The 17,337-nt window shown below is 41.4% G+C and overlaps 1 protein-coding gene across 4 annotated transcripts in view; it reads right to left on the bottom strand.

Annotated features, from left to right (window-relative positions):
- Positions 1–1,605: 1,605 nt before the first annotated feature.
- Positions 1,606–17,337, bottom strand: part of sfmbt2 (Scm like with four mbt domains 2) — a 60,358-nt gene continuing 44,626 nt past the window's right edge. For all 4 annotated transcript variants that reach the window (XM_086146577.1, XM_086146581.1, XM_086146579.1 and 1 more), the window contains 11 exons: positions 15,969–16,095; positions 15,628–15,741; positions 15,043–15,085; positions 11,929–11,996; positions 8,441–8,580; positions 8,158–8,267; positions 7,007–7,182; positions 6,193–6,362; positions 5,586–5,852; positions 5,345–5,509; positions 1,606–2,543 (listed from right to left, as the gene is read on the bottom strand). In XM_086146577.1, the coding sequence (XP_086002703.1) occupies positions 2,403–2,543; positions 5,345–5,509; positions 5,586–5,852; positions 6,193–6,362; positions 7,007–7,182; positions 8,158–8,267; positions 8,441–8,580; positions 11,929–11,996; positions 15,043–15,085; positions 15,628–15,741; positions 15,969–16,095 (1,521 nt within the window). In that variant the 3' untranslated portion in view covers positions 1,606–2,402. The remainder of the gene's footprint in view (positions 2,544–5,344; positions 5,510–5,585; positions 5,853–6,192; positions 6,363–7,006; positions 7,183–8,157; positions 8,268–8,440; positions 8,581–11,928; positions 11,997–15,042; positions 15,086–15,627; positions 15,742–15,968; positions 16,096–17,337) is intronic.

Genomic DNA, 17,337 nt, shown 5'->3' with positions numbered 1-17,337 from the left:
TGCACTTCTTGGTGATAGTTCTTTTTCTTTTCCAATTTCTTTTTATCTTTTTTCTGTCTTTTATTTTTTGTATTAGTTTTCCTTCCCCCCAACAGACAAGAAGATAAATCAGTTTCACAGTCTTGTGTTTACTACTGCGCTTCAAGGTATTTGGCCTTGTTTTCTAACCAGCTCATCTCGTTCATTTGTAATTGAACTGTTTGGGCTTCTATGTGTGTGTGTGTGTGTGTGTTTGTTTCAAGGCTCTGTGTTCGTTACCACGGGAACAAAATGTCTTATAAACCACATGAAATGATATTCCAGCTACTTCACAAAACAGAATTATGGTTTAACTTTAACTCTGACACGTCTTCTTTCAAAATATGCCATTATTTTATCTATTCTTTCAATTATGATAGAAAAGGATGGATTATTTCCACTCTTTGAATACAGATTATAAATTATTAACCGTGTTTTTTTTAATTTTTCCATATTTATATTATCCCTTTAATTTATCATTGTTTTTTTTATGATGTATATAATTTTTTATTTTTTAATAATTAATGAAAATTCTCAGGTTATATGTTACCAATTTGAAAAAAGGATGAGTTTTAATTTGCATTCTCATAAATAGAATTTAGTTAAGACAGCAATTAAAACAAATTTTTATTGTCCTATTTTATTATCAGAAGTGTTAAATAAAAAAAAAAGTGTAAATTCAATATTGTCTCCCCCCTCTTTCAAGGTGAATACAGATCTTAGTTATGTCATGATATAGGTTACACGTGTAATGAGGATCTCCAGTAAACTGAGACTCAGTAATCGGGTGACAGGGTCAGGCAAACCATCCTAGCATCGGGTCTCGGTTTAGCCTTCAACTTTGTGAAAAATGTTATCGAATTTAAAAAAAATGTTAAGTTTTTTTTGGTGGGCGTTTTTTTTTTTTTTTCAATGAAAGTAACACCGTTTTCTCCTCTGACTGCTCACCTGACACTCCGTCTGTCACTTCCTGACATGCAGTCTGTCACGTCCATTGCGCCATCCCACACTTCCTGCTTTGCCAGAGATCTTCTGAAAGTCACCCAAAGGTCCACCTGCAGGGTCAGAGCTGCCCTCCCACCCTCCGCCACCAGGGGGGGATGGAAACTACATTCATATCCATAAACTGCTTTGTTTAATTGCTTAATTCATTGCTCATTAGTTTTTTTTTTTTACATTTTGATTATTTCTAGGAAAATTACAAATTTGCGCTTCTTTTATCTGCCTGATTTTTGTGTTACTTCAAAATTTAATTTGATCAAGTCATTTCTTAATCTTTATGCAGATAAAATATTTTAATTATAATTACTTCTCAGTGACTTTTGATATATGTATATGTATATCAATATTATATACTTTGTTGAGCTTGGTAAGTTGCACAATTGTATTCTTTTAATTTAATCTTTTTCTTGTTCTCTTGTTTTTTGATGAAAAGTATTATTCTTTCCTTGAAAATAATATTGTGGTGAGCACCCTTTTCCTGAGGAAAACAGGTATTAGAAAGTTAAAAATAGCCCTATAAGCCTCAAAGTCTTATAAAATTACAAACAATAAAACTTCGCAGGAACTTTCCACCACAAACTAGACTTAAAAATTCATAGAAATTTATTTTTCTTCGCTTTATCAAAAATATCTGCAACACATTTTGCATAGATGGAAAGAAATATGGTGCATGATTGATTTTTGGCCCGTGCGTCGGTGTGTGACATGTTTCTGCTCCATAAAACAAACAGGAGGAGGCAGATTTCTCATTTTTCTTTTGGTTACTGTGTGTGTTGTGAAATAAATTAAAAAGAAACCAAAATAAAAAACAGCCTTCGGATAAATTGCTTCGGTCGTCATAATAATCTTCTCCTCATAAATAAGGGTGACAATAAATACTCCGAAATATATTACTCCTGGGGCGATTAAATAGCTTGGTGTTAAGATTTTTGTTTTCCAAAACCAATTAAGTTACACGCTAAAAGGGGAGGGGCTTTCTTTTCCAATTCACTGTTGACAATCATGTTTTAAATTAAAAACGCAGTCGTAGCGCCTCAAACACAGGAAAGAAAGGAACTGAAAATTAAGGAGGGGGTTGGGGGGATGGAGGTTGGGGATTGGGTGAATAAAAAGGACTTCGTCAAGATTCTTTCACAGATTGATTCGGGAGCAGCAGGAAGCGTCGCCGCCACGTCAAACTCGTGCATTTCAGTCCATCGGCTTTGCAAAAGCCACTTGCTTTTGTCTCAGTTTGTGCTCTTTTTTTTTTTTTCCTGATGCAAACGTGCCCAAACAACCCCCGCACCCTCCCGCAGTTGGCATTGTCTTCTTCGTCTTCCTCAGTGGGAGTGGCGTACGTATCTGTCCGTAGGTGGGTGTGGTGCAGCGGAGGGGGGGGCGTGTCAGTTGGCGTACTGGCGGTAGAAGGCCACCTTGACCCGCTCGATCTGGTGACAGAGTTTGATGGCGGGTCCCAGTTTCAGATCCATGCATTCTTGCACGGTGGGCAGGGTCAGTAGCAGCATAGCCTGTCCGTCAATGTCCTAGGGGCGGAGAAAGAACCTGTTAGCAAGCCAGCTAAGGCGAGTCAAGTGACCGGGCTTGATGCCACATTACTCCAATCCTGAATTAGTGGTTTTCTGGAAACAGTTGCACGCTTTGCTGCTAGTTGTGGTGCTGTGATTTTGGCTTTCTTGCAGTGTAAGAGGAAATCTGAATCTATCTGGTCATTTCTCCACTCATTGTCTGTGGGGTTGGAGCCAATTCCCCTGTATATGGTGCTGAGACATTAGGGTTTAACCTGAACTGGGTTACCTGTGAAACACGGGTCCACATAAACTGACATGCATCCATTCACCCTCTCATCAACCTTTACGTCCCCATGCAGTTTTTCATTTTTTATTTTTTGATGTATTTTTATAAGGTTTCTGGCTCATTCTGAAGAAATCCAACTCTTCTGGGACCGTTTCTCCCTAGGATCCTGCCAATGCTGAGCTGGATTATTCTAAATGATCTCTGTCTGTTGTTTGGATGTGATTGGTTGCTAGGCAGAGAGTCCTGTCAAGGCACAGAGCGTCACATCTGGTCACATGACTACATGTCAAAAGTCTCTGCGTTTTCACTGATTAAAAGTTCTTTTTACCTTGCAGATTAAAATGTCTTCGTCTTATTGTGACCTAATTTGCTAATTCTTCTCTCATTTCTTGCTGATTTTTATGGAATTTCTTTTCATTTTTTGGGGGGTGAATTCTACATTTCATAATAAATAATAGATTAATGTAATGGTATATGTAAATTGCATTGAGTTCTAAAGCTTGTTCTTGTTGAGGTTTTGTTGATGTGAACTGATTCTTCTTCACATTTTTTTCTTCCTTCCTTCTTTCCTTTCTTGTGTAATTTCTTGCAGGTATTTTTTTTGAAGGAATTTGTCGGCAAAATACTTGCTGGTTGTGTGTTTTTTTGCCTGTTGGGGAAATCCCTGGAGAAGTACTGTGGATTTTTTTTGAAAAACGACACAGGGATTTGAGACAGGTGTTTACCATGTTGTTTTGAAGGACATAAACCTTTAGATGACATTAAATCTAACATTACACTGTCCCAATCTGGAGTTACTTTTTCAGACCCCGGCCATGTTAGCTTAGCTGGCAAGCTTGCTTGCTATGGTCACTAATAGCTACCAATGTTAGCAGCCATAGAGTTAAAGCTTCTAACACCTGCTACCAACAGCATTACATTTATCTATGGTTAACAAAGTTTTTCCTTGCAAAGTTGTGGACCTTTGATAGATTCAGCTGATGATGTCTTTGTAACCTTATCCACAATTACACTTCAAGGTTTGTTTCTACTTTCGGGAAGGGAATAAATTGTTTTTCTACCTTCACCCTCGCCAGGTAACTGGTGTCACTGGGGCATGGCCTAGCAAAGGGAGAACTGACACCAACAAACTTTTTGAAAAATTTGCTACCACTGATATAAAATGTGCTTATTCTTGCATATTTTGATGAGACGGATTAGTAAACAAGCGTGATGAACAATCTGAATGGCCAGGACTACGAGATATATTACAATAAACAGATTTTAATTATACAATTGAGACCATATATGCCTATGAGGTCATCTGATGATTATGACGCATCGTAGAAATCTATCTTCACTTTGTGCCTTTAGATTATGACCTATCTGTAAGTGATCGGTGTTTATTGCAGAGTGGCCAGATCTACACATCATCTGGTGTCTCGTGAAGCTGTCATCACCCAACATTTCCAAGAACAGTCGCTTGATATTTTCCTCTCAGAAGCCAAGAGACCTGGAAACTGAACAATGCAGACAACTCCTGCTATGTTCATGGCAAGGCTACATTTGAATCTGGCAACAGTAAATAAGGCGCGGAGCTCATACTTTGGAGTGAAGTTATGGAGCACGATCGCACAACAATCCTCCTGATTTAGAATGCTGATACAATTTTGGCCTTAAGTTGAATGAGGGTTTAAATTATTTTCCAAGACATTTTCAGCTGCTATAGTGACAAGTTATCATGTCATATACTTATTCCTGACCCTGCCCCACAATGCCTTGTAGAAGTGTTCTTTTCTACAGCCATACATGCATATTTAACATATAACCAGATTGCTTCAATGTTTATTCCTCTTCCACCCCCCAGAGGTCTGATTTAAAATATGTGCAGTCTATGGCTAGAGCATAAATAATCTCTTATATTCGTAGAAAATAAGACAAATTTTCACAAATTGTGACAAATTTATCACTTGCGGAGCCATACTAGCAACACTCATCATCCGAAAGTCACTGGTTTGTCTCGGGACGCTTATTGTAAAAAAAAAAACAAGTTCTTACTGGGGCCTGGAAAGTTGCTAGATCTTATGGAAAGACAAAGTAGTTGGAAGGCTCTGAGGAGACAAACACGAGAGCCCTTTCTCAATGTTTCCCACTGAAGGCCACTCACAAGGCAGAGAAGCACAGGGAGGAGAAATCAGTTTCCCTTGATATTTAACTTTTTTTTTCCTTTTTCCACAAATGGAAAATTGGTCAATAATTTTCCAGGAAGTGTGGTAAACCCTGCGTGTCCTGGTAACTGGAGCCAATTAACACTCATAACCTTATTTTCCTTTATTAGTAATCAATTTCCGGTAAAAGTGCAGTTTGACTTTCATTTCCGCTGCTTCCGCTTGTGTAATTTCTCCCCGGGTCACTTCCTGCAGACCCCGGTAGATAGGTTCCAAGCCATTATTAAAGCGTGAATTACAGATATTTTGACAATACTATTGGAGCTGAATGTGGAGTCGTCTTATTGGGTCTGCGGCTCAGAGTAGAAGAAGAAAATTAAAACCTGTTCTTGGAAGATGTTGGCCAGCGAGGCGCAGTCGGTCGAGTTGATGAACTGAACCACCTCATCCACGCTCCACTCCAGAGGGTTTCTGTCCAAAACCAGCTGTTCCTCCTCCTCTTCCTCTTCCTCCTCCTCTTCATCTTCCTCCTCCTGATCCTCTTCATCCTAACGCACAGAACACAGTTAATCGCCTTGTGTCTGACCCCCCTTTGCCCCCGCCTGCCTCCCTTCCAGGTCTCACCTGCACGCCCTCCCCTCTGGGCAGCTGGTGTTTGTTGTTGTGGCTGTTGGCCGACAGCGAGCGGGTTGACCTCCTGAGAGCCTCGGGAGCCTCCTGGCCGCTTGCCGTTGCCGTCTCCGCCAGCCGCCGGGTAGAGGCCCGGCGTGGGCGCCCGCCACCCACTTCTACCGAAGAAGCATCAGTGTGATCGTCCCGGGGCTCCGAGCTGGTGCCCTCGCTGCCCGACTGCATCGTCTGCTCATCCTCGTCCTCCACCTCATCGCTGTCCTGAGGAGGAGGAGGAAGAGGAAGAGGAGGAGCATGTGGGGGTCAGAGGTCAGTCTCGTTTGAGAGGATTTAGGTGTGGACGGTAAATAAGACAATTATTTAAAAATGTCCTAAAAATTCTGTGAAATCAAACAAGACCATAGGCAGTGGGCTGGAAATAGGGCCAAAATTTAAAAAAAAATTAAAAAAAGGAAGAAAATGTACTATCAGACAATTTAAATTTAGCTGAATTAAAAATTGATCAAGGACCTAAAAAAAAAACAAAACAAAGACAGCTCCTGGTTTGAAACACTGAAATGTGCCTTTTCAAAATAAAACAAGGACATCAGTGGCATCCGACCTGTGGCGAGCCTGCAGGGGTCAGGTCCACCGTTGACGACCTCCTCTTCTTCTGAACAAAGATGGCTTTCCTCTTCTTCCTGCGGCGGGCAGGCTTGGCCAGCTCCCCCTCCCCGGCCCCATCTCCCCCTGTGGCCTTGGACAGCTTCCTCTTCTTCCCGTAGTAATAAGCTGTTGAAGAACAGAACATGTTGACAACAGTCCCCACCACTGCACAGACGGGCCTGGATTACCAGACCCCTCCCTCCCTGCCTCCTCCCACACACACACACACACACACACACACACACACACACCCACACCCACACCCACACCCACACCCACACCCACACACACACACAAATAATCACATCTATGGATGTGAGTCCTCTAATTAGAACTGAAATTTTGAATATATTTTCTGTCAAAAAAACAGGAACTTATTAAATAAATGCATCAAATATTTAAATATTTATTTTCATCAAAGATTTGTTTGTGTCAAATGTTTTGAGGCATAGATTTTGTGATATGTTTTGAACGAATTGTAAGTATTTATTCTTCTGCTCTTGATTTTTTTATTGCCTGATTTTCCAGATTTATTTATTTATTTGTAATAAGTGTTGGATGCATCCGCTGCTCTTTCGTATCATTTGTTTTCTGACTTTCAAGACATTTTGCGGCTCGTGTGAAAATATTTTACCACTTGGAAAACATTTTTCCCCAAAACTTCCTTGTCCAATTTTCAGCATTCGGCATCCTTATCTTTGCCAGTCAACTTCTATGATCAATTAGTCCTGGTCTGAACTCTGAGTCAGGAAGTGGAGCGGCCCACTCACTGTATTTGGTCTTGGTCTGGACGGAGCAGTTCTCCGGGCACTTCTCTGCGACGAGCACGGGGCTGAGGAGGTTGGGGCAGCACTGCAGCTTCAGGCACACCTTCCGGCAGAAGTCGGGGATCTGGTCGGCCAGGCGGATGATGCGGATGGTTGAGCGGTACGTCTTCCCTTTATACCTGGAATTCAAACAGAGAAGGGTTGAATGAACCGGTAGCAGGCAGGGGTATAAGGTCCTTTATGACGATGAAAAACTGGTTGAAAGGCAGCAAAGGCCTCTGTCCTTTGACATCAATGACAGGGACAGAATACAAAAGACCCTGCCAGGCATAATCAATCCCTCATCTGATGGTCCTGGTAAGGTAAAACCACGGCAACAACTAATGGCAACTTCTGTCCATTCCCTGGTATAATTTTGTTCCTCATGAAAAAACACTGTCAATCTCGTGAACTGTGAGACATTAAAAATAACATTTTAGAGAAAGAGGAATTTCAAAGGGTTGTGAGGGGACTATCTTGTGACAATGCAATTTGTCCCACTTTCTTTTTATAGTAAAAGAAGGGGGGGGGAAAGGTGATTCTGATGGAGTCCTGGAAAATATTCTGGAAAACTTCATAGGAAATATCCTGGAAAAATGCATGGGGAAAAAAAAGAGCAGGGTTTTGATTCGAGACCCCCCCCCCCCCCAACCTCTGGAGAAGTGGAATAATCCAGTGGACTAGATAAACTGCAGGAAGTAATGACAAAGTGATAAAAACCTATAGACAACCAAAAGCAAGTTTTTCAAACAGTTTTTGTTACCAAATGATAATCCAGCTCTTTTGACAGCCGGCGATCTGGCTAAAATACCCAGAAGTTGCTGTTCAGCACCTCAGCTTATTCCCTTCACTGAGATACAATAACATTCTGGAGTATTTCATAAAACGTGGTTCCTTTCCCTTGTAGACTGAATTTCAAAAATCTCTTTGAAAGTTTCTGTTTATGTAATTTTGCTCTATTAATCTGTATTTTAGTTTTTTATGTTTGTTAAGTCAGATCATAGCTTTTTTTAAATCTCTTCATTCGAAGTTTTTTTTGACCAAAATTTCTTTGAAACAATAAACGCATGTAAGTAGGGTCGGCTGAGGGAGCAGCAGCTCTGATGATTCCTCACTTGGCTTTGAGCGTCTCCTCCTGACAGTCCCAGGTCTGGTCCTCTAGCTCCTGGAGCTCCCTCAGGACTCGACCTGGCTTGTAGGCAGCGTTGATCAGCATGCTGAGGAGCTGCAGGGGGACAACAGAGAGTGTAAGTGTGAACATGTGTGTGTGCGTTTGTGTACCTAAACACAACATGACTGTCAAATCAAGGGATTCAAATTAAGACCCTGCTAGGAATCAGCAGGAGGCTAACAAGACCTGCATCTTAGCCCGCCACCCCATGCTCCCCCCAAGCTCACCTCCTTCAGCACCAGAGTACACTTCCCGGGTCCAACTGACTGCGGCAGCTCGGCAATGCGGCCTTTGTTGAGGTAGGGGCCTGAGAAGCAGCGGTGGTTGACGAAGACTTTGGAGCAGCAGTAGCGTCCGTTGGCAGCACCTGCGGGTAGAAAGCATTCAGAAGGTATAGATGCGCCAGACCAAGCAGTGACAATGGGGGGGGGGGTCACCTTCTTATACTATTAAAAAGAAATTGGGCCTCGGTCGGCTTAACGTACTCACAACCACCAGGGGATGTGGAAAGGATCTTATAGCAACTAAGTGGATAAAAGGTCCATTAAAAGGAGTTGACCGGATGCCACAATTTGTTTCTCATTAACCACAGAAATATTCAAAGTGAAAATTATGTGTGAAAGATCAGACTCGTAACATAAAACTCAAATGTATCAAAACCTTACTTCTCAGTATGCTGATACAATCATTTAACCACTTGAAAAATTATTTTTTCACATCAGGAATTATTCACACCATTGAAGTCTTACTTTCATTGCTATTAACAGCTTTTTTTTTTTTTGTAAACAAAAATGTTTGAATTCTAAGAAATATGAATGACCTCCACTATAAATGTGACCCTGCAAAGACGATATATGTAATTTAAATAATTCCCTAAATTTTTTAAGGCACTTCTTCTCATCACATTTCATGACAGTATTCATCCTGATAGTAATTTACCTACCTCTATTATGATCTATATTTATTTCATATATGCCTTATATTCCCCAAGCTTCACTGTATCTGTTTAATATAAACACATTTCAGATGCGGCCCAGATCGTTCAGTCTCCAGGGGTGGTAACGTGTGTGTGAGTGTATGGGTGAGGGGTTAAGAAGGGGTGATAACCCATCTCGACCTTCCTGCAACCCCTGACCACCACTGGCACTTGCGGAAAGACTGCTGTGACTGAATACTAATTACTGTGTTTATGTATGTGTTGGTTGGTTGAATATGCATGAGTGAGAGTATTTGTAAACAATGGAGGAAAGGTGTGTCAATATAATATATTTTATCAGAAAGCATTCTTCTTTTGAAAACTAAGTTTGATGTCTGATATATTTTTAAAGAGAACACTTTACAAAAAAATATGAGCGGTTTGACGCTAGTGTAATAATAAGAACAAAAAAAAGGAAGCTGCAGGCTTATTTATATCTGAAAGCTGCATCTTTATTTTAAAACCATGTCTGGTAATAATAAGTTTCCTGTACAGAACGTCTGACCTTTAAAAGGAAGTTGTGACTGCCTGTGTGTGTGCCTGTGTGTGTGTGTATATGTGTTTCTTCCCGACTTTGGCTGAGAACCCGTCCAACAAAGACATACTGTTTGAGCTCCGCCACAGTCAGACTGAGAAAACAGTCGGCAACAGAAAGAAGCATGGTGGTGCAACCGCCGCACCAAAAGCCTCTCCCCCCTGCCGGGGCCTGTACACACAGCTGAACATTGAATGTTTGCTGCATTTCAATCTTTGACTTTGCTGGTTTAAAAAAAAACAACTTCATCATCAATAATGCTTTGTTAGTGTTTACAACACAATAATTACTACAACCTTGTGCCCCAAGCAGTGGAAACACAGTCCGCCTATAATCTGAAAATAGACATTTCACATTACTTAATGTGACCTGCTGAACTCATCAGATACAACTTTTTAAGTAATAAAATGCATGTTGTCCCTTATGAAAGCTTATAAGTATCATAATTCAAAATAAAATGCATTTGCACAATGCTTTTTCATTTTCAGAATGTGGCGGCATATTTTGACTCACAACTAAAACATAATCCAAACTGCATTTTCCTTTTCTTCTCCCAGACTGCTCATTCTGTGACACGATCCAAATTAAAAAAGCAAAATACCTTTAAGATTTAATACTCAAGATATACCCAACCAAATTATCAAATTTCAATGAGAAATGTCAAATTTGAAAACTGAAATGTGTTAGCAGAAAAGCTTTTTCATTTTTAGAATGTAGTAGCATATTGTGACTCATAACTAAAACGAGCAGTAAGTAATCCAAAGTGCATTTTCATTTTCCTCTTGAGGTTGCACATTTTGTGACACAATTAAAAAGAAAATTAAAAGAACACTGCTTTCTCATTGTCTTGTCCCACCGCGGAATAAAGGTATCAAAATTCAATCCGGATTCTCATTCCCAAGCGGCGCATGAGAGTGACGTCAGTGGAGCACACAGACAGTTTCTGCAATGGATGCCAGTGACAGAGTTGAGCAGATAATAGAGAGCTTGGCTGACCACTCTACCCTAACAGACACTGTTATCATGGTACATTTTGATGGTATAGAAAGGGATGCTGATGGTCGGCCGTGCCCTTCCAAACACCACCGTAATGAGTTGTTGAAGACCTGAGAAGTGGCTAGCTTGGGCAAAGTTGTTGATAGGGGTGTCTGTAAGGGCACAGCATTCAGCCAAGCTCTCTATAATTTGCTCAATGCGTCACGGCTTTCGATTCACAAATTGTCTGCGATTACAACTGGTCCCGTAATTGTAAGATTTGCGTGACAGCGTTAGGGACTGGCATGCTAACCAGAGTCAGCGATCAGCAAGCGGGTAAACAGTCAAGTGTGTGCTGTGAGTGTGTGCCCAAACAAGCCACGAAGGAGAAGGTCAGCCATTAAGGTCACTCTCCTGCACTGCCTGGGAATGAAAATCCAAATTGAATTTTGATACCTTTATTGTGCAGCAAGACAAGAAGTTATAGTTTCATGAACCAAATAAGCTTTCACATTCTAAAAATGTAAAGCATTCTGCAAATGCATTTTAATTTAAATAATGACATCTATATGCTTTCAGTCACTCATCAGCCATTTTCAGTTATTTCAATAACACTTCTAATATTTCTTTTATTTTTTTCAATTTCTTTTTACTTTCATGTTTTCGTTAATGTCTTACAGGCTCTGTACTTTTTGCTAAATTTTATGTCATTTTGGGTTGTCACTGATCATTCATAGGTAATTTATTGATTATCTTATGTTATATTGATAAATAACTCCTTGCAAAGCTGAACAAATTTCTTTTTCTTCGTGGCAATTAATTTAGCAGTTTTTTTTCCACATGGATTTTACATTGAGACCAAACTGACACATAGTTCCCCAAACGCAGAAAGCAGAGAAGTCATTTTACAGAAATGAAACTACGAGGGAAGAAGAAAAAGAAAATAAAGGCATGACACAAACAGCTGCACTGATACTGAAAATCTATGTGGGTTAACTGGTATCCCCCACAGATACCTGATCAGAAATCAATACCTGGATCAATAGTGAATCCTAATATTGGCACTTCTATAAATTAAATATTTCCAGGAAGTAGCAGTGTGTATGTATAAGTGTGTGTATTGTGTGTGTGTAGGAGGTGGAAGGAAGGGGTTGGGGGTGGGGGTTTCCCCCTCCTCCTTGTTAGCATCAATTACAACCGATTGATCCTTTGTCGGTGTGTCTGATTACCTGTATCCGTGGCAACGGGTTGGCAGTGGTTGACGGGCGGTGCCTCCAGCTGCTGGGACGGAGCTGACCTGCCGGAAAGGGACAATCAGTCGAGTAAAAGTGATCAATGGAGTTAGGACGCCTGATCTAATCAAACAAGATGTGTGTGTGTTTGTGTGTGTGTGTGTGTGTGTGTGTGTGTGTGTGTGTGTAAGGGGGCGTCAACCCTGTGACAACAGGATCCCCTCCCACAACACTGATAAATGGAACGTGCCACGAGGCAGGAAACAAGACAAAGTGGCGGCAAGGATCTCATATTTCTCCGCTCCCTTTACCCGTCTCCACAAACACACCTGCCCTCGTTTTCAACGTCACCAAATCAATCAGCGCAGTGGGAAAATTCTTTCCTGCCACCCCAAAGGAAACTCTTTTAATTAATGGCTTCAGGGGGTTGACAAGAGGAGGAGGAAGAGGTATGTTTTGCTTTTGTTTTGTTTTTAAATACAGGCTCACAGGTATGTAGAAATCATTGTCATTAAGTGATTTTTTTCCCCTGATGTTTGTGGCAGCGGCGGTGGATCGTCGTCATCAGTCACTCAACAGGCAAGGGGTACAAACTGATAGTTTTCCTTCTCTTTCATCACAGAGAGGAAGGAAACAAAATAAAAAACAAACGCTGACCGCACCCTAAGGTCGACAGACTTTAAAATCAATATTTTATTATGCAATATTATATTTATTACAATATTATATGTTATAATTATGATATAATAATATTATACATATTATATTTATATCTTCTTCTTCTTCTCCGGCTTTTCCCTTCAGGGGTTGCCACAGCAAATCAACCTTCTCCATCTAACCCTATTCTTGGCATCCTCCTCTCTAACAGCAACTAACTTCATATCCTCTCACTACGTCCATAAATCTCCAAGACCTCCTGCCTGGCAGCTCCAATTCCAGCATCCGTCTACCAATATATACACTATCCCTCCTCTGTACATGACTGAAACATCTCAGTCTGGCTTCTCTGACCTTCTCTTCAAAACATATAAAATGTGCTGTTCCCCTGATGGACTCATTCCTGATCCTATCCATCCTGGTCACTCCCTAAGAGAACCTAAGCATCTTCACTTCTGCGACCTCTAGCTCTGCCTCCTTTTTCGTTATTGTAACTGTTTTGAGGCCATACAGCATCACTGGTCTCAACACTGTCTTGTATACCTTTCTCTTCATTCTAGCTGATAACCTTCTATTGCATAGTACCCCTGACACAGTTCTCCACCCATTCCAAGCTGCTTGAACCAGTTTCTTCACTTCTTTTCCACACTCTCCGTTGCTCTGGACTGTTGACCCCAAGAAATCCTCCAATTTCTTGATCTCTACTCCCTGTAGCCTCATCTCTCCACCCGGTTTCCTCTCATTCACACATATAATCTTGTCTTGCTGCGACTAACTTTCATTCCTCTCCTTTCCAGCGCATACTTCCACCTCTCTAGATTTTACTCAACCTGTTCTCCACTCTTACTATAGATCACAATGTCATCTGCAAACATGTTCTATGGAGAGTCCTGTCTAACCTCATGTGTCAGCCTGTCCATCACCACTGCAAACAAGAAGCGGCTCAGAGCTGATCCCTGATGGAGCCCCACCTCCACCTTGAACTTCTCTTGCCACCCTGTAATATGCTTTTTCTACATCTACTAAAACACAATGCAGCTGCCTCTGGCCTACTCTATTAGCATTCTCAAAGCAAATACTGTATCTGTAGTACTCTCTCTAGGAATGAAGCCATACTGGTGTTCACAAATGCTGACTTCTGATCACAGTCTAGTCTCCACTACTTTTTCCCATAACTTCATTGTATGGCTCATCAACTTTATCCCTCCATAGTTGCCGCAATTCTGGCCATTCCCCTTATTCTTGAAAATGGGCACATCACACATCGTCTCCATTCCTCAGGCATCTTCTCACTCTCTAAGATCGTGCTGAATAATCTAGCCAGAAACTCTACTGCTGCCCCCCCCCCCCCCCCCCCCACACACACACACATGGAAATATTTCCAAAATATATAAATATATAAAATTCAAAATAAATATATTTACAAAATATTTTATGGAAATATCTCACTTTAATTTTTATTACCAGTTCAGTACAAAATCAGCGACTTTTGAAACTGATTAATTATTGTTTTGACAGTTTGAAGGGAAACCCCCCAAATAATCTTGTGCAGATCCAACATCTAAATCTGGTCTCATTGTTTTATTATTAGCTGCTCAACTACTACATTTCATTTTGAAATTGAGGCATTATGAGTATAATCGCAAATGAATTCCATTACTACCATTACATTTTAATCACACGACAAAAGTCCTGAGCCCCCGCATATAGGCCCTAAGTATTATATATGTATGATCATTTTTCAAATTGTTATTTTTAATGCTTTGCGATTCAAAAATTAAGTATTTTTTAATATTAACAATTATGATTAGTTTTTGGGGTAATTCTTGCTATAGCTATGTAAAAATGGGTAATTATATCTTGATAATTACGTAAATGATAATACAGGTTTACGAGGGTCATGTACATCAGTTGCAAAAATTCAGAATAAAAGTATAGTCACATGTATGGATCTGTTGCCTCCTAGGCCTTCTTCCTGTTTAATGTACTAAAATCTCATAGTTAAAAGACAAAGACTGTCTCTTTTTATCTTTTTCTATTAAGTCTTGCTCAGTGATGTTCCTCAATGTGCTTGCATGACAAGTCACTAGATACAGGACCAGGCTGCCTACGGAAGGGAAGGAGGGAGGTGTGCGACACACACTGTCACCTGCCAATCAAACTGACACCATACTTACGTGCATCATGATCCAAGACAGATGGCAAGTGCTTAATGTGAGCTATGGCCCGTGGCGGTGTAAAACACACACATGGTTTACATCACAACACCACTCTACTCATTTTATCCCTCCTGTGCACGCTTCTGTGTATCTGTGTTTGTGTGTGTGTGTGTGTGTGTGTGTGTGTGTGTGTGTGTGTGTGTGTGTGAAATCAAACACATGGGTACCAAACACACAACAAGAAGACATGGAGGCCCCCTGCGGTTGTAGTTGCAAAGACGGGCGGATCCTTACTGTTTCTCAGGCTGAACCACTGCAATCTTCTTCTGCTTCGTGCCTGAAATCACAAACAGCTTGGGGTCACCTGGTTGCCCTGACGACAGGGAGGAGGTTCTTTTTTCCAACAGTTAGGGCTAGCTACGGTCAAATGTACAGCTTCTCTTGTACATTGCACCCTGTTTGGTCACTTTCACTTTTTACTATGTGCCTATGTGTATACTCTCATATCTGGGTCACATGTTTCAGTAACCACGGCAACAAAGATGGTCAAAAGCTACCCCTGTAAAACTATTCTCCATTTTTGTTTTCAATGGACCGTCCCCGATGAACCTGAACAGGTCTATGTCAAAGCGCTGGCTGAACAGACGCAAGAATTGACAGTCGAGTAACCATGGTGACAAAACAAAACAAAACCCACTGAAACAAAAATAATGTAAAAAGTGTTGTTCTCCTTTTAAAAAAACATGCATCTTGATTGGAGACCGGTTTTGAAGGACTTTTGGGATGGTTCCAGTAACCATGGAAACAATCTGAGGTTTAGAGTTCATTATCTGTTCAGCTGTATGTGTATATGTGTGTGTGTGTTTCCTCTGAACGTACAGACAGGCTTGAGTGGAGGGGTCAAGGGGTAACCGTTGGCCTCGCACCAACCCACTGGGAAGATGTCCATGGACTCGGCATCCACAATGCACTCGGATTGGGGCTTGGCCACACCTAGGAGAGCACGTAAAAGGGAGGGAATGAGGGATGCGCACGCACGCACGCACGCACGCACGCACGCACGCACGCACGCACGCACGCACGCACGCACGCACGCACGCACGCACGCACGCACGCACGCACGCACGCACGCACGCACGCACGCACGCACGCACGCACGCACACACACACACACACACACACACACACACACACACACACACACACACACGAATCTGTACCTTCCAACCGGAGCCACAGCAGGCGTCCTTTGACCTGTGTGATCTGGGCCACACACACCTCAGCCGCCCGGTGGGGGTTCACCATCTCTAGCCACATGTCCTTTGCAAAACCTCTGCTCTGCCATGTCTGGACGCACATGCATTCAGAGACACAAACACATACAATACACACAAATAAGAGAGAGAGTCTGGTCAGATCCAGAAACCTCCTTCACCCGAAGTGACCTTGGGTATGACTCAGACCGTGGCTGATGATTCACACCTATTCCCCCAGTTCGCTTTAATGTTTCGTGTTGAAACCTTTTATCTTTCATTTGTCTTTATCTCTTTCCAATTCATTTAGCATTTTACAATGCTTATACAGGCCTCCGTTTCCCAGTAACTCTGGAAACGTACTCTCTCAGTGCTGTCTGTATGTGTTTCTTATACAACAAAATAATATATGATATAGCCACAAATGAAAAGCGCTAAAGGCATCTGTCTGATTTTAAAGAACTTGTTGTTCTTTGTGTTTTCAACCACATTCTATTACTAGGCCTTTATTGTAACTGCTTATTTGACATGTTTAATATTTAACCTTGTTATTTTGATGATTTTCACTTTTACCCCTTATGACAAACACTTTAACTTGGAAAACATTGCCTCTATTGTAATAAATCTTCATAATATAATATCATATGTATATTATTATACTCAATTTTGGCTGGAAGGGGTGTTAGAGGTCAAGTGTGCCACCTTTGTTTCAGGCACATCATATTGATTTCCTGGCGAGACACAGGCATCACTTTGGCACTGCAACTTCCACGGGCAGTGAAAGCACTGCCGCAGAATTTCGTCATTTGGGTTCAAAAGTGGCATTTAGCGGAAATTTGTGAAAGGGGGAAGATCAGCGTGTCTCTAAGCCTCTGCTGGGAAATAACTGGCCTATGTTTTCTCCATCGATGTGTGTTATTTGGTGTGAAATGCAATTCCATCAGGTATCCAGTACACAGAGTACATCAGTACTTCAACACCGTACTCCCCAGGGAGTCGTTACTAATTTAGCTGCCAAGATACTGGGTTGCAGTAGGAGATGTAGTGGTGAACTCTGTACTCTGAGACTAACTTAGGGAAGCAGAACCTGCTTCTTGGTTTTATTCTGACTGGGTTTTCTCTATGTGGGATCTTGATGTTCTGCTGGCCTGAGCTCTCTCCAGGTTCTCCCACTCCATCTTGCCTCCCGTATACAAAAGACAGTCAGGTGGTTCATTGAAAAAATTCAAAATTGTCCATAGGTGTGAATGACAGTGAATGGTCGCATGTGTCTGTATATAATTGACCAGTTACAGGTTCAGAGCAAAGCCTCGGCAGTGCCCCCAGCATCGGCAGT

The sequence above is a fragment of the Fistularia commersonii genome, chromosome 5 (genome assembly GCF_037954325.1).
Source record: "Fistularia commersonii isolate RoL2024-O1a breed Wild chromosome 5, RoL_Fcom_v1.0, whole genome shotgun sequence".
NCBI classification, from domain to species: Eukaryota; Metazoa; Chordata; class Actinopteri; order Syngnathiformes; family Fistulariidae; genus Fistularia; species Fistularia commersonii.
Note: the sequence above shows the minus strand (reverse complement) of the source record. Positions and strands in the feature narration are given on the sequence as shown.